General features: G+C 43.5%; 1 protein-coding gene across 1 annotated transcript in view; it reads left to right on the forward strand.

Annotated features, from left to right (window-relative positions):
* The window catches only part of LOC311135577 (ceramide synthase-like), a gene marked incomplete at both ends in the record, with an annotated part of 37438 nt that extends 20597 nt beyond the window's left edge, over positions 1-16841 (forward strand). Inside the window, 3 exons of the mRNA XM_084169587.1 lie at positions 6088-6307; positions 13850-13945; positions 16494-16841. Coding sequence (XP_084025713.1) covers positions 6088-6307; positions 13850-13945; positions 16494-16841 — 664 coding nt within the window. The remainder of the gene's footprint in view (positions 1-6087; positions 6308-13849; positions 13946-16493) is intronic.
* Positions 16842-19665: the final 2824 nt, after the last annotated feature.

The following is a 19665-nucleotide window of genomic DNA, read 5'->3' on the forward strand; positions in this document are numbered from 1 at the left end:
AGATTTCTGGCTCCCAGGTGTCTTATATACAGGTAACGAGCTGAGATTAGGAGCACACTCTTAAATGGAGTGTTCCTAATCTCAGTTTGTTACCTGTATAAAAAGACACCTGTACACAGAAGCAATCAATCAATCAGATTCCAAACTCTCCACCATGGCCAAGACCAAAGAGCTCTCCAAGGATGTCAGGGACAAGATTGTAGACCTACACAAGGCTGGAATGGGCTACAAGACCATCGCCAAGCAGCTTGGTGAGAAGGTGACAAGTTGGTGCGATTATTCGCAAATGGAAGAAACTGTGGGGCATCAATGATCATGAGGAAAGTGAGGGATCAGCCCAGAACTACACGGCAGGACCTGGTCAATGACCTGAAGAGAGCTGGGACCACAGTCTCAAAGAAAACCATTAGTAACACACTATGCCGTCATGGATTAAAATCCTGCAGCGCACGCAAGGTCCCCCTGCTCAAGCCAGCGCATGTCCAGGCCCGTCTGAAGTTTGCCAATTATCATCTGGATGATCCAGAGGAGGAATGGGAAAAGGTCATGTGGTCTGATGTGACAAAAATAGAGCTTTTTGGTATAAACTCCACTCACCGTGTTTGGAGGAAGAAGAAGGATGAGTACAACCCCAAGAACACCATCCCAACCGTGAAGAATGGAGGTAGAAACATCATTCTTTGGGGATGCTTTTCTGCAAAGGGGACAGGACGACTGCACCGTATTGAGGGGAGGATGGATGGGGCCATGTATCGCAAGATCTTGGCCAACAACCTCCTTCCCTCAGTAAGAGCATTGAAGATGGGTCGTGGCTGGGTCTTCCAGCATGACAACGACCCGAAACACACAGCCAGGTCAACTAAGGAGTGGCTCCGTAAGAAGCATCTCAAGGTCCTGGAGTGGCCTAGCCAGTCTCCAGACCTGAACCCAATAGAAAATCTTTGGAGGGAACTGAAAGTCTGTATTGCCCAGCGACAGCCCTGAAACCTGAAGGATCTGGAGAAGGTCTGTATGGAGGAGTGGGCCAAAATCCCTGCTGCAGTGTGTGCAAACCTGGTCAAGACCTACAGGAAACGTATGATCTCTGTAATTGCAAACAAAGGTTTCTGTACCAAACATTAAGTTCTGCTTTTCTGATGTATCAAATACTTATGTCATGCAATAAAATGCAAATTAATTACTTAAAAATCATACAATGTGATTTTTTGGATTCCGTCTCACAGTTGAAGTGTACCTATGATAAAAATGACAGACCTCTACATGCTTTGTAAGTAGGAAAACCTGCAAAATCGGCAGTGTATCAAATACTTGTTCTCCCCACTGTACATGCCCGTCTGAAGTTTGCCAATGAACATCTGAATGATTCAGAGGAGAACTGGGTGAAAGTGTTGTGGTCAGATGAGACCAAAATGGAGCTTTTTGGCATTAACTCAACTCGCCGTATTTGGAGGAGGAGGAATGCTGCCTATGAGCCCAAGAACACCATCCCCACCGTCAAACATGGAGGTGGAAACATTATGCTTTGGGGGTGTTTTTCTGTTAAGGGGACAGGACAACTTCACCGCATCAAAGGGACGATGGACGGGGCCATGTACCGTCAAATCTTGGGTGAGAACCTCCTTCCCTCAGCCAGGGCATAGAAAATGGGTCGTGGATGAGTATTCCAGCATGACATTGACCCAAAACACACGGCCAAGGCAACAAAGGAGTGGCTCAAGAAGAAGCACATTGAGGTCCTGGAGTGGCCTAGCCAGTCTCCAGACCTTAATTCCATAGAAAATCTGTGGAGGGAGCTGAAGGTTCGAGTTGCCAAACGTCAGCCTCAAAACCTTAATGACTTTGAGAAGATCTGCAAAGAGGAGTGGGACAAAATCCCTCCTGAGATGTGTGCAAACCTGGTGGCCAACTACAAGAAACATCTGACCTCTGTGATTGCCAACAAGGGTTTTGCCACCAAGTACTAAGTCATGTGTTGCAGAGGGGTGAAATACTTATTTCCCTCTTTTAAAATGCAAATCAATTTATAACATTTTTGACATGCGTTTTTCTGGATTTTTTTGTTTGTTATTCTGTCTCTCACTGTTCAAATAAACCTACCATTAAAATGATAGACTGATCATTTCTTTGTCAGTGGGCAAACGTACAAAATCAGCAGGGGTTCAAATACTTTTTTCCCTCACTATATGTCCTGAATACACAGCGTTACGTTTGGGGAAAATCCACCACAACCACACTATTTTCAAGCATGGTGGCTGCATCATGTTATGGGTATGCTTGTCATCGGCAAGGACTATGGAGTTTTTTGGGATAAAAAGAAATGGAATGGAGCTAAGCACAGGCAAAATCCTAGAGGAAAACCTGCTTCAGTCTTCTTTCCAACAGACACTGGGAGATAAATTCACCTTTCATACACTGGAGTTGCTTACCAAGATGACATTGAATGTTCCTGAGTGGCCTAGTTACAGTTTTGACTTAAATCGGCTTGAAAATATATGGCAAGACTTGAAAATGGCTGTCTAGCGATGATCAACAAACAACTTGACAGAGCTTGAAGAATTTGAAGAAGATTAATGTGCAAATATTGTACAATCCAGGTGTGGAAAGCACTTAGAGACTTACCTAGAAAGACTCACATCTGTAATCGCTGCCAAAGGTGCTCCTACAAAGTATTGACACGGGTGTGAATACTTATGTAAATGAGATATTTCTGTCAATCATTTTCAATAAATGTGTTCATTATTTATAAAAACATGTTTTCTCTTTTTCATTATGGGGTATTGTGTGTAGATGGATGCAGAAAAACAAATATATTTAATCCATTTTGAATTGACTGTAACACAACAAAATGTGGAATAAGTCAAGGGGAATGAATACTTTCTGAAGACACTGTATGTACATGTAGGTAGGGATAAAAGTGACTAGGCAATCAGGATAGATAATAAACAGAGAATCAGCGTATGTGTGTGTTGGCGTGTCAGGTTAAATGTTAACTAGCTAACATTACGCTATAACTAGCAATGCAAGTGGATTAGTGATTTGAATAATATTACTACACAGATCATACACGTAACGTTAGCTAGTGAGCCATCAAGCTAACGTTTGCTAGCTAACTAACAGTATGCTTTAACTTGCAATAAAAATTACTTTCTGACTAAATTAGAAACATATCTGGAAAATGTAGCTAGACTCTTACCCGTATACATGGATGAACGCTTCACGGCAGACTGGAACCATTTAACTCTGTTTTGTTTGTAGCTACGTCTTGTTTGGCCAGCTTTGTGTCATGTCACTCCGGTTCACACTGACCGTGGCGTGTGCAGAAAGTAGCCCATCACTTTTTCCTATTGATCTGTTGATAGCGCCTGCTAAATTCAGGGCATCAATGTTGTTGAGAAAAGTAGCAACTTTTGTAGTTCTCGATGGCTAACGTTATAGCTTTCCAAAATGGTGCGGTAGAAAGGACTGTCAACACATACTGAACAGCTCACGTTATAGACAGAAGCGTGCTACATGGCAGACCAATCCAAACTCCTCTCCCGACATGTCCAGCCCATACATTCTCAGCCAATCATGGCTAGTGGGAAGGTTCCTGTCTTTTTTCATGGCTAAACCAACTAGGCTCGTAATTTAACAATTTTATTCATATTTATGGATGGAATGCAAGTTTGTTATTAAGGCACATGAAAGTTTACATGTTCCAGAAGGCCTTTCTGCCAAAAAAACGAATTTTGATTAAAAAAAGACATGTTCACGTTCAAATGCTGCTCCTGTGAAGTAGTGACGTGCGACATACGCCTAGTTTCCTGAAACGAGTCACAAATGTGACCAACCTGATTCAAGTGTCCCCTATTACTCTGAAGCGGGACTTGTGTCTGGCCACTGCCTCAGCCTTCTGTAACAGCTCCTGATATGGAAGGGGGGTTCCCACGACGTTGCTGAATAAATAATACACCATGTTTTATATGTAGCCTGTGAATGGAATGAAATAAAATAAAATATTGTCACTCAATAAACATATAGCGAGAAATTACTGTCTTTAGTTTGGAAGTAATTTATGCTAATAGAGGGACTAACTACAGGATAGATTCAGGCCAGTGATGCTGACGCCATTACTATGCAACCAGCTGTGTACGTTGCTGAATGCTTGCTGATACGTTTTGCTATTTGCTGGCAGAGCCATAGCTATATTTGTAGTAGACAAGTACTATCCTTCTTTTCTTTTCTTTTTTATGAGAACATGTATGTTGTTTTGGGTTAGCACACGAAGCCCCCGTATGCTAGCTACCTAATTTGCAAATCCGGGATAGTTATCATATCTTTGTCCGAGTTTAAATGAGTTGGCTAACGTTAGCTAGCCAGTTTGAGTTGAAACATTATTGAAAGCAATCTGGCTACATCCTATGATTAGCAAGTTAGTATCCAAGTGCCTGCCCTGTATTGACCGTAAACGCCATTGGGCTACAGTTAGCTGTTGTTAGCAAGGTAGCTAGCTAACGTGAGCAATGCACATCTTCCTCTGACATGCTACATCACATTACACTTGATGTATTTAGCTAGCTACAGTATCATTACCCTTTCATCTGGTATCATAGCGAGCCTGACTCGCTAGCACTATCGAATAATGTTGTATAACCAAAAGCAGCTACTAGCTAGCTGGTACCAGCTATCTACTTAGCTAATGTACTCACCAACACCAGTGGTTTGACGGTTGACAGGCAGCAGACGTGACCATGTTGGATGTAATCCATTCCTGGCCATCTGGCAATATTGTTGAAATGCATTGGAAGTTTGCACCATCTTTATGGAAGCCCGTTTTCACTCATTTTTGCTGAGGGGGCTGGGGGCGGACCACAATGTGTTGTCTCTGGGCAATTGGGCATTATTCGCAATAGTAGCCATGTAAGTAATCCATACCCAAGTCATGACGAACTCGCTTACAAAACTTTGACACAAATTATCCTATTTACACTTTTGTAGTAAATTGTGACACTATTATTAATCTTTCTGACTCATATCGATGCCACATAGGCTGTTTTAAACCCGGAGAAGTTGGTTCTAAGCGGCAGTTGATTGTTAACAGCATAGTTTTAGATTAGCATCCCTATCCTTGTCCTGGCTCAGCCAGTGCCTAGCCTAGCAAAACCTAGCAGAGTTTAGCATCCTTATCCCTATCCCCGTATCTCTATCTCTATCTTGGCCAGTGCTGCTTGGCTAATACTAACGCAAATGCTAATAGTCTGTGTAATCCAGCCAGTCATTTGCCCGGGCAGCCTCCAACCCTGGCCCAGCCTCAGTCAGTGCAATGCCTTGCATTGCAATCACCCCCCCCCCCCCCAGGGCTTAATACCCCCAGAGCGCAGTGCAGAGCCGGAGTGCTTGAGTTACCACTCACCAGCCAGCCTGTAATATTGCAACACACACGTGCGAACGTGCATGCACACAATACAGGCAGACACGCACACAAGGCAGACACGCACACAATACACTGTTCTTCAACTGGGTATAATAATAATAATAATATGCCATTTAGCAGACGCTTTTATCCAAAGCGACTTACAGTCATGCGTGCATACATTTTTGTGTATGGGTGGTCCCGGGGATCGAACCCACTACCTTGGCGTTACAAGCGCCGTGCTCTACCAGCTGAGCTACAGAGGACCACATAGGTCTAACTGACTGTAATCTCAGGTGTAACTGATAGACTCACTGTCGTCATGGGCGGGACCAGCAGGGGGTTAGTGACAACTAATGTGCTCTAATCAACTGGGCTAATTGAACTAGGTGTGTGTGTGCGTGCGTGTTATGCGTTTCACCCTCTCCACATTTTTACATTCCCACATTTAGCTAAAGGTAATGTTATTAAATAATTTATGCCACAAACACTGGACACTTTTATTCGAAGTGACATACAGTACAATGAATGCACTGTATACATTTGGTGTATGTATGTGATCCCTGTGGGAATTGAACCCACGTCCTTGCCCACTTAGCTACTCACTGAACTTGTCCAATAAGAAACTCTTGTTTTCATTAGCAAACTTGTGTGGAATAATGAACAACCCCCCCGTTTCCCTCCCTTTCTCTCAGGTACTGGCTGGCCACCTACTTTGTCATCTGGTACGGCGTGCCCTACATGACATACGATATCTACGCCATGTACCTCAGCCACTACTACCGCTTCCGGGTCAAGGGCCACGAGGAGTATAAGGAGCACTCGTTGACCACGGTCAACTCGTTTGTCCGCCGCGAGTTCCTGCTGGTGCTCCACCACATCGCGCTGCTCACCATCCTGCTGCCCGTCACCCTGGTCAGTAACTAACACACACACACACACACACACACACACACACACACACACACACACACACTGACTCTCGCACCTCAGTCTCATGCCTCTCTTGTCCTTGCCTCTGCCCGTCACCCTGGTCAGTAGCAACGCACACACACTACCATGGGCTGACAGTACTTTTGACCAGGAAAAATTGGCAGGTTTTGGATGCCCTGCTGACCATTCTGCTGCCTGTCACCGATGAGAGGGAGAGGAAAGGGGGAGAGAAGAAGGGGAGAGTGATAGTGATATGGCCCTTCTGACCATTGTGCTGTCAATCACTGTGGTGAGAGAGAACAGAGAGGGAAAGGAAGGAGAGATGGAAGGGAGGGAGGAGGGAGATGCCCTGCTGACCATTCTGCTGCCTGACATTGAGAGGGAGGGAACGGGGGAGGGTGGATAGAGGGGAAGAGAAAAAGGATGAGTGGGGAGTGATAGAGAGGGAGGCGAGGCTAAGAGGGAGAGAGATTGCACTAACCCTATTTGGCAAGTGCTTTGAAAATGGAACGAGGCAGAGAGTGTGTGAAAGAGACCTGTGTGAAGACCGACTAGCTGAAATGTTCCTCTCCTATTAGTTTTCATTACATTGTCTTCCCGTCAACTGCATTTTCAGTCAAGAACACTAGCTAATATCCACATAATGACAGATGAGTGTATAATGACAATAATCGAGAGCGAACACACCTCACACCTACACCAGGGTTTCCGTTAGGAAAATGTGGCGCCAGACAATTATGGTAATATGACCGGGAAGATTTAAATTTACCGGCCATTTTAGAAATTTACCGGACCAATATGCATTGGGTGCATAACCCATGGTGCTCAGAATGACAGAAATCACAATTAGATTATGGTAATGCATCTTAACAGAACATTCAACTCATGTAATGAAGCAGCCAATAAAACGTCATTTTCAAACATTTGCCAAAATGCAATTTGCAGGAAAACACCATTCTAAACAGCACACCTGATAGCGGTTTCATATGTGATAGAGATGAAAATCTCTGTTAGAAACTTAGAAAGAGGGGGAATCTAAAGATGCAACAACTAGGATACAGTGGGGGAAAAAAGTATTTAGTCAGCCACCAATTGTGCAAGTTCTCCCACTTAAAAAGATGAGAGAGGCCTGTAATTTTCATCATAGGTACACGTCAACTATGACAGACAAAATTAGGAAAAAAAATCCAGAAAATCACATTGTAGGATTTTTTATGAATTTATTTGCAAATTATGGTGGAAAATAAGTATTTGGTCAATAACAAAAGTTTCTCAATACTTTGTTATATACCCTTTGTTGGCAATGACACAGGTCAAACGTTTTCTGTAAGTCTTCACAAGGTTTTCACACACTGTTGCTGGTATTTTGGCCCATTCCTCCATGCAGATCTCCTCTAGAGCAGTGATGTTTTGGGGCTGTCGCTGGGCAACACAGACTTTCAACTCCCTCCAAAGATTTTCTATGGGGTTGAGATCTGGAGACTGGCTAGGCCACTCCAGGACCTTGAAATGCTTCTTACGAAGCCACTCCTTCGTTGCCCGGGCGGTGTGTTTGGGATCATTGTCATGCTGAAAGACCCAGCCACGTTTCATCTTCAATGCCCTTGCTGATGGAAGGAGGTTTTCACTCAAAATCTCACGATACATGGCCCCATTCATTCTTTCCTTTACACGGATCAGTCGTCCTGGTCCCTTTGCAGAAAAACAGCCCCAAAGCATGATGTTTACACCCCCATGCTTCACAGTAGGTATGGTGTTCTTTGGATGCAACTCAGCATTCTTTGTCCTCCAAACACGACGAGTTGAGTTTTGACCAAAAAGTTCTATTTTGGTTTCATCTGACCATATGACATTCTCCCAATCCTCTTCTGGATCATCCAAATGCACTCTAGCAAACTTCAGACGAGCCTGGACATGTACTGGCTTAAGCAGGGGGACATGTCTGGCACTGCAGGATTTGAGTCCCTGGCGGCGTAGTATGTTACTGATGGTAGGCTTTGTTACTTTGGTCCCAGCTCTCTGCAGGTCATTCACTAGGTCCCCCCGTGTGGTTCTGGGATTTTTGCTCACTGTTCTTGTGATCATTTTGACCCCACGGGGTGAGATCTTGCGTGGAGCCCCAGATCAAGGGAGATTATCAGTGGTCTTGTATGTCTTCCATTTCCTAATAATTGCTCCCACAGTTGATTTCTTCAAACCAAGCTGCTTACCTATTGCAGATTCAGTCTTCCCAGCCTGGTGCAGGTCTACAATTTTTGTTTCTGGTGTCCTTTGACAGCTCTTTGGTCTTGGCCATAGTGGAGTTTGGAGTGTGACTGTTTGAGGTTGTGGACAGGTGTCTTTTATAGTGATAACAAGTTCAAACAGGTGCCATTAATACAGGTAACGAGTGGAGGACAGAGGAGCCTCTTAAAGAAGAAGTTACAGGTCTGTGAGAGACAGAAATCTTGCTTGTTTGTAGGTGACCAAATACTTATTTTCCACCATAATTCGCAAATAAATTCATTAAAAATCCTACAATGTGATTTTCTGGATTATTTTTTCTCAATTTGTCTGTCATAGTTGACGTGTACCTATGATGAAAATTACAGGCCTCTCTCATCTTTTTAAGTGGGAGAACTTGCACAATTGGTGGCTGACTAAATACTTTTTTTCCCCACTGTAGGTTGCTAATATGACTAGGATTTTGCCTTCGGCTTCTGGACATGAAATAAAGTTGATATGAAAACCAATAGAACAGGAGAGAAATGGCATAGTGGTGGGTCCAATAGGGAAGTATATAATTACTCCTGTCTATACAGAAATAAATAAATACATTCAAAATACTTCACCAGAAAGTATGACTTAGCCACAGAGGAATCGAGGATCATTAGCCCACAATTTGGGCAGCGTGCGTGGCAATAGGCCTAGCTGATTATTGAGTTGCGGCTGTCAGTGAAAAGCATCTAAAATATGTGTGAAGATAGTGTCTTGAGAATAATTTGAAATGTTGAGACAAGAAGGGGAGGGGTGTGTGGGGAAGATATAGGCTAGGCGAATCTCTCTCCAGAATGGCTGGGCTGTCTCCTGCCAATTCTTGCGCATTCATTGTTTCATTGTGTGAATTGTTTGCCCTTACATTTTTGATCAATTCCCCATTACATATGTCACCAGTAGTAAATGTAGCATTAATCTCCGTTATTTGGTTACATAAATTTCTGTTAATGCATGTAATAATTAGTCATTTACTGTTCTCATTCTCGGAGTGGAAACGTTGTTTGCAGAGTTTACAACCTGCTACACTTGTGAGAAACAAGTTTTTTGGTTTATTTCATAACCATCATTTACGAGATTTATTTTGTTTTGGAGTGCTCCATGTGAGCAATGAGCATGTGTCTGTTTTCCTCTGTCCTGATAATGTTGAGGGAGCGCGGAAATCTAATTAGCATAAGAAAATCCCCATGAGAATCTGTCAATTTAAGATAGAGATGTCTGTTTTTCTATGTTGCACTTCTGCATCTGCAGTGAAAGGTGACAGAGCTAGAGCGGTGTTTGTCAAACCATGAGACATCCCGAAAATCGGTCTTCTCACAAAATCATCTGTAGCGTCCAAATGGTTTGGCCTAAAAAAAATATGACCCCTCTATGGAAAGATTACTCTCACGAACACGATGGTGTTCTCCACAAATGTCAGAAGACTTGTCTGAAGTCGGTATTGCCAATCTGCCAACTTCTGTCTGTAGCGTCCTAACCGCTTGGGCCACTAATATGACCCCTCTGTGCAAAGGTGAGACTCTCACATACATGTTCATGTCGGTTGTTTTGCTCTAGGACGCCAACAGGCCTCTCAAGACTCGTCTGAAGATCCTCCGGTACCAGTTGAAAGAATGTATGGAAGTACAGTATATATGGAGACTGTTTAATAGGGTTAAATACATGTAAAATATATATATACACTACCGGTCAAAGGTTTTAGAACACCTACTCATTCAAGGGTTTTTCTTTATTTTTACAATTTTCTACATTGTAGAATAATAGTGAATACATCAAAACTATGAAATAACACATATCGAATCATGTAGTAACCAAAAAAGTGTTAAACAAATCAAAATATATTTGAGATTTGAGATTCTTCAAATAGCCACCCTTTGCCGTGATGACAGCTTTGCACAATCTTGGCATTCTCTCAACCAGCTTCATGAGGTAGTCACCTGGAATGCATTTCAATTAACAGGTGTGCCTTCTTAAAAGTTCATTTGTGGAATTTCTTTCCTTCTTAATGCATTTGAGAAAATCTGTTATGTGGGTATACAGAAGATAGCCCTATTTGGTAAAAGACCAAGTACATATTATGGCAAGAACAGCTCAAATAAGCAAAGAGAAATGACAGTCCATCATTACTTTAAGACAAGAAGGTCAGTCAATACGGAATATTTCACAAAAACCATCAAGCACTATGATGAAACTGGCTCTCATGAGGACCGCCACAGGAATGGAAGACCCAGAGTTACCTCTGCTGCAGAGGATAAGTTAGCCTCAGAAATTGCAGGCCAAATAAATGCTTCACAGAGTTCAAGTAACAGACACATCTCAACATCAACTGTTCAGAGGAGACTGCGTGAATCAGGCCTTCATGGTCGAATTGCTGCAAAGAAACCACTACTAAAGGACACCAATAAGAAGAGGAGACTTGCTTGGGCCAAGAAACACGAGTAATGGACATTAGACCGGTGGAAATTTGTCCTTTGGTCTGGAGTCCAAATTTGAGATTTTTGGTTCCAACAGCCGTGTGTTCAGTGTGGGTGAACGGATGATCTCTGCATGTGTATTTCCCACCGTAAAGCATGGAGGAGGAGGTGTTATGCTGTGGGGGTGCTTTGCTGGTGACACTGTCTATGATTTATTTAGAGTTCAAGGCACACTTAACCAGCATGGCTACCACAGCATTCTGCAGCGATACGCCATCCCATCTGGTTTGGGCTTAGTGGGAATATCAATTGTTTTTCAACAGGACAATGACCCAACACACTTCCAGACTGTAAGGGCTATTTTACCAAGAAGGAGAGTGATAGAGTGCTGCATCAGATGACCTGGCCTCCACAATCCCCCGACCTCAACCAAATTGTGATGGTTTGGGATGAGTCGGACCGCAGAGTGAAGGAAAAGCAGCCAACAAGTGCTCAGCATATGTGGGAACTCCTTCAAGACTATTGGAAAAGCATTCCAGGTGAAGCTAGTTGAGAGAATGCCAAGAGTGTGCAAAGTTGTCATCAAGGCAAAGGGTGGCTACTTTGAAGAATCAAAAATCTATTTTGATTTGTTTAACACTGTTTTGGTTACTACATGATTCCATATGTGCTATTTCATAGTGTTGATGTCTTCACTACTATTCTACAATGTAGAAAATAGTAAGAATAAAGAAAAACCCTTGAATGAGTAGGTGTGTCCTAACTTTTGAATGGTAGAGTGTATGTATGTATGTTTCCTGATCTTTCGTATACCTCTCAGATACAGAAGTGACACTTCAGAACAAACTTCCTTTTGATATTTTTTGGGGACTATCTGTTGTTTTTTGTAGTGAATCTATTGTTCAATGCATTTGTATGGGCTAATAGCAGTAATGCCAAAAATGTTTTTTCATCAAATATTTTTTAAATATATTTTTTTATACTCAAAATCAAATAGCTAAATGATCCTTGGTATGACCTTCTTAAAACAATTCAATATAGCTTAGTAGAACCCCAGGGGCTTAGACTCTTATGGGTTAAGATCTATTGCGAATGATAATATTTAAACTATAATTCCTCATAGTAAACTATTTGAACAATCTTTCCAACAATCTCCCCCTCTAATCACCTATCCTCAATGTGAATAAGCAGTGGAAGTTCTAGGCCTACTGCTACATTGGCCTATAGGCTATGAGTTCCATGCGCTCATTTCTATAGCCGCCAATGGATGACGGTTTATCAATGTGTCCCTATGGCAGAGGCTGGTGATCTCGCATTAGTTGACTTTAAGATTTTTATCATTTTAATTACAAGCATAACTGTCACGCAGAATGAAAAGCATAACTGGCACGCAGAATGGTAGAAATGGTAGGATAAATTCTAATTTAAAAATTAAGTATGTTTTCAAATTGCATACTGCCTCCAGCTCACATTGTGAAGTGGTGGGTGACTCACTGATAGCCTGTTGCCTGCACTTGAATGGGAGGCTAGCTTTAATTACAAGTTGAGAAATAACAATAATAGCTCTTTTTAATTTTGCACCAAAACAGTTTTCAGCACGCAGTTGCATTTAGAATTGTTGCGTAATTAATGGGCTTTTAAAAGCACGTTTTACTCCAGCAGCAACCAGCTGAGGAGCTGCAGGAGAAATCCCGCTCAAAATATGCTGTGCTAGTGTGATAGTTGTTTAATAAATAAGATACATGATGACTAACGAAATGTAATTCCACTACATTATGCAAATTATATGTACCGATAAGCATGAAGGTCAAATGTATTTACATCAACTGGTATTTCCATCAATGAATAAAAAGCATTCGTTTGTTTGGGATTTATTTTCTGCCGGTCGTTCTGGCCGGCAACAGATTTATTTATAGGCTTTTCATTTTGTTATTGGCCAAAGGAAACCCTGACCTATACACACAAGTGTCGCATTAGCGTCCATTTCATGTAGAGAGGAGGCCAAGTGCATTGGAAACCTGGCATCTTAGTTTTCAGCGGCTTTCAATGGTGATATGAGATCACCTTACACTACACCTCCATTATTCAGGCTCCAGCTGCTGTGATCCTCCTCTCATCTCCTCCTCCCTTGCTCCCTGCTTCGTTCCCCTCCCACACAGTCAGGTAACACACACACAGAGGCCGGGTCCAGCAGCCAGGTACAGGGGGTAGGTAGGTGTAGTGTTACATGGCAGTAGTTTGTGCTGCTGGTAATTCTTCCATTGGGCAGATGGCAGAGCTGGTGTCTGGGCCCCACACACTACTGGTTTATTCATCATCACAACACACACAGAGCCCTCTCGGTTTGGCATCCTCCCTATTGCAGCTTACATCAATGATCCTCCATACATTTACTAATTTACTCATCGTGATCTATTCTCTTACATTACCTTAACGTCTGGGCTTATGGCATAAGTCTGGGTCGTGTTCATTAGTGCACGCAACGGAAAGCTTTTGCCACGAAATGTGAGTGTTTCTTGTTGGAAAAGTTCAGGTAGTTCCTCCCAGTTTCAGTTAATTTTCTTCTGTTTGGTGCCTGATGAACCTGACCCTGGGCCTGGTTTGTCCTCTGTTGGCCAAGTTGGTTTGTGGCCATGTTGGTGTTATTGAGCCGGGTCCTGACTCCTGTTTTTGTATGTGCAGACCTAGGAACAATCCATTTGCTTACACAGCCTTTCTGTACTAAAGTACTGAGGGTCGTTTTGGGTGGGTGGGTGTTCCTGTGTGTGTGACGGTTCTCTTTGTGTGGGTGTGTGGCGGTATGGTCTTGTTTCAGATTGTAGTAACTGTGTGCCGTCTCCCTCCCTGTGCCTTTCAGTTCTTCAGGAGGGACCAGGGCGATTACTTCATCGGATGCCTGTTCCTCACAGAGCTCAGCACGCCCTTCGTCTCCTTAGGGAAGATCCTCATCCAGGTGAGAGAGAGAGACACACACACACACACACACATTAGAACACCCTAATCGCCACTTATAACAACCATGTATACACACCAAGGTTTCCGTTAGCCTGTAATAGCCGGCTTTTGGCCGATAATTCTTTTTAAAGAGAAAAGTCAACTAAGTAACATTTGCACCGGCCAATTGTCCGGGAGAAGAAAAAATCCCATTGCGAAGTAATGCTTTATAGCCTATTCATTGATGGAAATACCAGTCGATGGAAATACATTTGACTGGTCATGCTTATCGGTCTATGGGTTAATTTGCATAATTGAGTGGAATGAATTAATTGAGTGGAAAATCGGTCAGACAGCGCGAGAGCTGCTGCTACAGCATCTCATAATGAAAATGCATAGGCAACGGAAGGCAGGCTTCATCAGCATGTCACACACCACTTTGCAATGAGCTGGAGGCAGTAAACATTTTGAAAACATGTATACATAATTGTTTGAAACCTGAACGTTTTACTACATATTGAGGCATGTCTTACCTTGCTTCAAAGTAGCCTAGCCAAAATCAGGCCATATCCGTGGACGCAAATATTTCATATCAACTTTCTTACATTGTCCAGTAGCCAAAGGCACAATCCTAGTCATATTAGCAACCCGTGCTAGTTGTTGCATATTAGCTCTCCCCTCTTAAAAAATTACAGATATTTCAATCTCTGTCAAATGAAACCGCTCGCATGTGCGATGCACTTTAGACAACAGTGTTTTCCCACTAATTACATTATGGAACAAACTTTCGGACGTAGCCTAATGCCTTGTGCACAGTGCTGAGCACTCTGTAGCTCAGCTGGTAGAGCACGGCGCTTGTAACGCCAAGGTAGTGGGTTCGATCCCCGGGACCACCCATACACAAAAAAAAAATGTATGCACGCATGACTGTAAGTCGCTTTGGATAAAAGCGTCTGCTAAATGGCATATTAAATTAAAATTAAAAATAATGTGAAGAAATAATAGTTCATCAACATACAGTAGAAAGCTAAACATTCTGTTGCATCAGACTCATTGCTTAACAAATCATATTGTAGCCTACTGGTTGTATGAATCTGGGACCTATCATCCTACAACTGTCCCAGAGTGTTAGGAATAGGCTATTTCTTTATCGACAAGCTGACCAATAGAATAGGTAAACTTTTCTACTATTGGGGATAGTAGACTCTCATAGGCTAGTACTTTTGCTGTTCATTACTTGTCTTGTTGGCTGAGGAAAATATCTTCAAAGTGCACATCAGAATTAGGTAAGAATCGTTGCATCCCCAACTTGTATGTTCTGTTAATATGAATTACCATAATCTAAATGTGATTTCTGTCATTCTGAGCACCAATGGGTGGACGCCCTAATCAGGTTACGCACCCTATGCATATGGGTCCGGTAAATTAAAATGCTGCTGGTCAAATGTCCGGCGCCACATTTTCCTAACGGAAACCCTGATACCAATATCTCCACCTATCAATGTATATACAGGTAACTGCCAAAAATAAAGGAAACGCTTGAGTAAATGAGGGATACAAAGTATATTGAAAGGAGGTGCTTGCACACAGTTGTGGTTAATTAAGCAATTAAAACACACCATTATGCTTAGGGTCATGTATAGAAATTCCCAGTTGCCCATTATTTTGGCTACCAGGCTAGAAGTGATCTTAGTGACTTTGAAAGAGGGGTCCCAAAGGAGCGTAGGGGGTTCAAAGGGTGTGTGTCTGTCATCGGATCTCAACCCAATTGAGATTCAGCGGCGCCTGAGACAGCGTTTTCCACCACCATCAACAAAACACCTAATGATGGAATTTCTTGTGGTAGAATGGTGTTGCATCCCTCCAATAGAGTTCCAGATACTTGTAGAATCTATGCCAAGGCGTGTTGAAGCTGTTCTGGCAGCTTTGGTGGCTCATGGTGGCCCCACGCCCTCTTAAGACACTTTTATGTTGGTGTTTCCTTTATTTTCGCAGTTACCTGTATGTACTTGTATCCATACAGCTTCTCACTAAATAAACATTCCTGGTATAATGTGTATGTGTGTATCACTAAAAGAGCTAAGAGCAGTGAGCAGGCAGCCTGCTTGGTCTCCAGCTCACTTTCTGCTGACTTCTGGCTCTTTATTCAGTAGGGCCATGCTCTGCTCTCTTACTCAGTGTCCTCTGGTGGACTGGCCGGGTACTGCAGAGCCACTGTCACGCCACACAAGACCACACATGGGCACTGTTAGAATGCCTCTTTCCCTTCCTGTAATGGTGTATCTATCAACTAATCTACCATGATGCATGGGTACCACTTCATAGCTTTCACCAGTCCAGTCGTGTCAGATCAGTGATTGCATCATGGAAAGGAAGAAGGAAGGAAGAATGTATTTTCAAAGTAATCGAACAGGCCCAGGGATTCCAGCCCAGTTTTATGCTCACTTAGAATTTCAAGACTGTTCGACCATATAATGACCTGTTTTCTCCCTCTTTGTCTCCTTTCAATATTCTCCCAACACATCCCCCCCCCTCCCCCCATCCTCCTCTCCTCTTGTTTCTCACAGCTGGGTCTGCAGGACTGCTGGGTCCACAAGGCCAATGGGGGCATGGTGCTGCTCAGCTTCTTCCTGTGTCGAATCGCCCTCTTTCCCTACATGTACTGGGTGTATGGCCGCCACTACGGCATCCCCGTCTACGGCGTGCCCTTCCACCTGACACTGTTGGTCAACCTGGGCAACCTGTGCATCCTGGCACCACAGGTCTACTGGTTCGTGCTGCTCTGCCGCAAGGGCTGGCGGCTCTACCAGCGCCAGTGTCACTCCACCGCCGCCGCCGGCAGCCAGGACTCCTCCCCCCCTCCCTCACCTAGCCCCCCCTCCCTCACGGACAACCAACCCAAGGGAAATCATTAGAGCTGGAGAGCTCACTCTGTCACCATCGCACTCTCTCTGTTCTTTCTCGGTTCTCTCTACTCTATATGTGCTCGAGTCACACAAAAACGAACCACCATCGACTACTACTTACTACTACCACTGCAAAAGCACTACGGCTACTTACCACAGTCTCCCCAAAAATACTACTACTACTTCTACTACTACTATCGTTACTACTATGATTACACTAGTACTGCTACTGCTCCTCCTCCCCCTGAGCCCCCACCCCCTCCTCCCCTTTGCTTCAATACTACTGATCGCTCCACCCCATGCCCATCCAAGCTCTACTCTTTTAGCTCTTCATTGGGGTTTTTACCCCTACCCCCCACACCCCTCTGCTTGGATTAGAGGGATTGGACAGGGGTTATATTTGGAGTGCTACACTGGAGTTTCCCTAAAAGATATGAAGAAGACAGAGAATGGAGCTCCTGGCTTTTTTCGGAGGGGGGGGGGGTGGTGCTGAGACACTCCCCCGGCCCCTCCCCTTCATCTATTACTAGCTCTGCTGATTGGAGGATCGGTTACAGTGTAGATGAATGTGTCTGTAGAATTAGTTGAATTATTTTGTTTGTCAATGATTTTTATGTGTCAAGTTCTGAAGAGTCCCATTTTATGAAGTGTTTGTCCACCCACCCAGTCCTCATCTTTAAAAGACCGCCGGCGGGAGAGGAGGAGAAGCGGAGAAGGGGACTTGGCATTTCAGATAGAAATAGTGACAAGGCTGGGTGGTGGGACAAGGGCTGGAGGGATGGGAGGGGGTGTTTACAAACTAAGATAGGTACGGGTGTCACCTCATCTACATTTGAAGGAGAAAATGAAAAATAAATGTTTGCACCAGCATAGCTACACAAAAACCCATTTAATGTGATTGGATTTTGGAACTCCACCCTCCTTTATCCACCTCAGCGCCTCCCATTGTCCTGTTTCCTCATTCTCCGTGGCCGCCGCCGCTGGCCAATCGGCACGCCTGCAGCACTCCAGTCCTCCTCCTTTGTTGTTTACGGCCCAACAGGATTCCCAACAGCTATGCTGTGGCCCTCTGTAGCTCAGCTGGTAGAGCACGGCGCTTGTAACGCCAAGGTAGTGGGTTCGATCCCCGGGACCACCCATACACAAAAATGTATGCACGCATGACTGTAATTCGCTTTGGATAAAAGCATCTGCTAAATGGCATATTATTATTATTATTATTCTGTGTGCTGTACTGCTGCCCTGCTGCGTCTGTTTACATTAAGTCTTTAAGCCCCGCCCCTCAGTGTCACACAGGGTGGGGCATCACAAGCTAGGAGCCTCTCTCTATATTTTGTGCTGTGTCCTCCCTGCCTAAAGGGGGCGGCTTAGCAAAAGCTTTGTCCGTATGTTTACACACACAGGACTTCTCTGGGAGCGCTGCAGCAGCATTAGAAGGAATGGGATTGCTCGTTTAGTCCCGGGTTCAGCTCGATTGCCACAGCAACCGCTAAAGCTGCTTTTAATGGGTGGAGACAAGACTTTACGGTCACTCGAGGTCAAGTTTGCGGGGTGGGAGTGGTGGGGTGCTTCTGTTAGGTCAATGCTGCCCTCTGGCAACGGGGTCTGGGGGCCACGTGGGAGGGGCTTGTATACCACTGGGCATCCCTTTAAGGTCACATGGTGCCCGCCATGGACCACCCACAAGGTGCCAGTTGGAGTAATAAAATGGACGGGGTTGAAAACGGCAAGGACAATTTAAAACCCCATGTAGTAGAGATTAACCTGATGTTTAGATATAAAAACAGTAAAGTTCCTAGCATGATGCTGGAGCAGGATGATTACACAGCTGCATGCGGCCCTGCTCCAAAATTATACTCTATTTTCAAACAGAAGATTGTTGAATAGAATAAAAAATGCTTGATGGTGGCAATACACTCATTTCATGTATTCTACTTTCACTCATACCCAAATAATGCTGTTGACTCATCCTATAGTCGTATTTGTGGCCAAAGCATAAATTGGAGAAAAAACCCTTCAATAACCCCACCTCAAAATTGTATCTAGAGCTGGGATGTTAAGCAGAAAATTACCGACATTGCCTTCCTCTTACTGATGCATTTTGCTACACAACGTTTCTGTAGATTGTTCTAAAACCATTATTTGGTCAACAGTAATAGCCTATGCATTATGTTGATTCCTGCTATTAAAGTATCTGCCTGTCCCTGTTTCGCTGTCGGCTGCTGACTCCCACTGCACACGGCGGAGGAGAGATGCATTCTGAGAAGCACAAGCATATGACAGTTGCTCAAAATACTATTGCGGGAAAAATACAGTTTTCAAAGCAACTACTGTTCTAGTTAGAGAGGAGACTCACAGCTTTCTGTGAGTATATAATGTATTTATCACCTCCTTAATATTGAGTTCATGGCATCACTTTACAACCGGAATAGGCTGTAATTAGTATGGTTTTGATGCAGCGGAGATGAGCGGAGCCCGCCATTTGCAGTTAATAGGCCTATATAAAGTAGCCTAGGCCTAGTGCTGGAAAGTTTTTTTTGTAGGACATTAGCCTATATTTACTGATAGTCATGTATGCCAATTGATTATTCTATCTAGCAACATTATCATATTTAGAGTTAGCAATCTAGCTGTTTTGAGTTCCCACTTCCTCAGGTGGTGATTAATATAGCCTTTAGGCCAATGTGCACAAAGATGTCGGCAAATTCTCTGAAGAGACAAAAATAAATCTGATAATTCTGGATCCTATTTTAACAGGTTACACATCAAAATATCAATCATGCGTTTCCTGGATATGTTAAATGAAATAGCTTACTTTTGTAGTCTCAGTTGT

The sequence above is a fragment of the Coregonus lavaretus genome, assembly GCF_964263955.1.
Source record: "Coregonus lavaretus genome assembly, chromosome: 10".
In the NCBI taxonomy this organism is placed as follows: Eukaryota; Metazoa; Chordata; class Actinopteri; order Salmoniformes; family Salmonidae; genus Coregonus; species Coregonus lavaretus.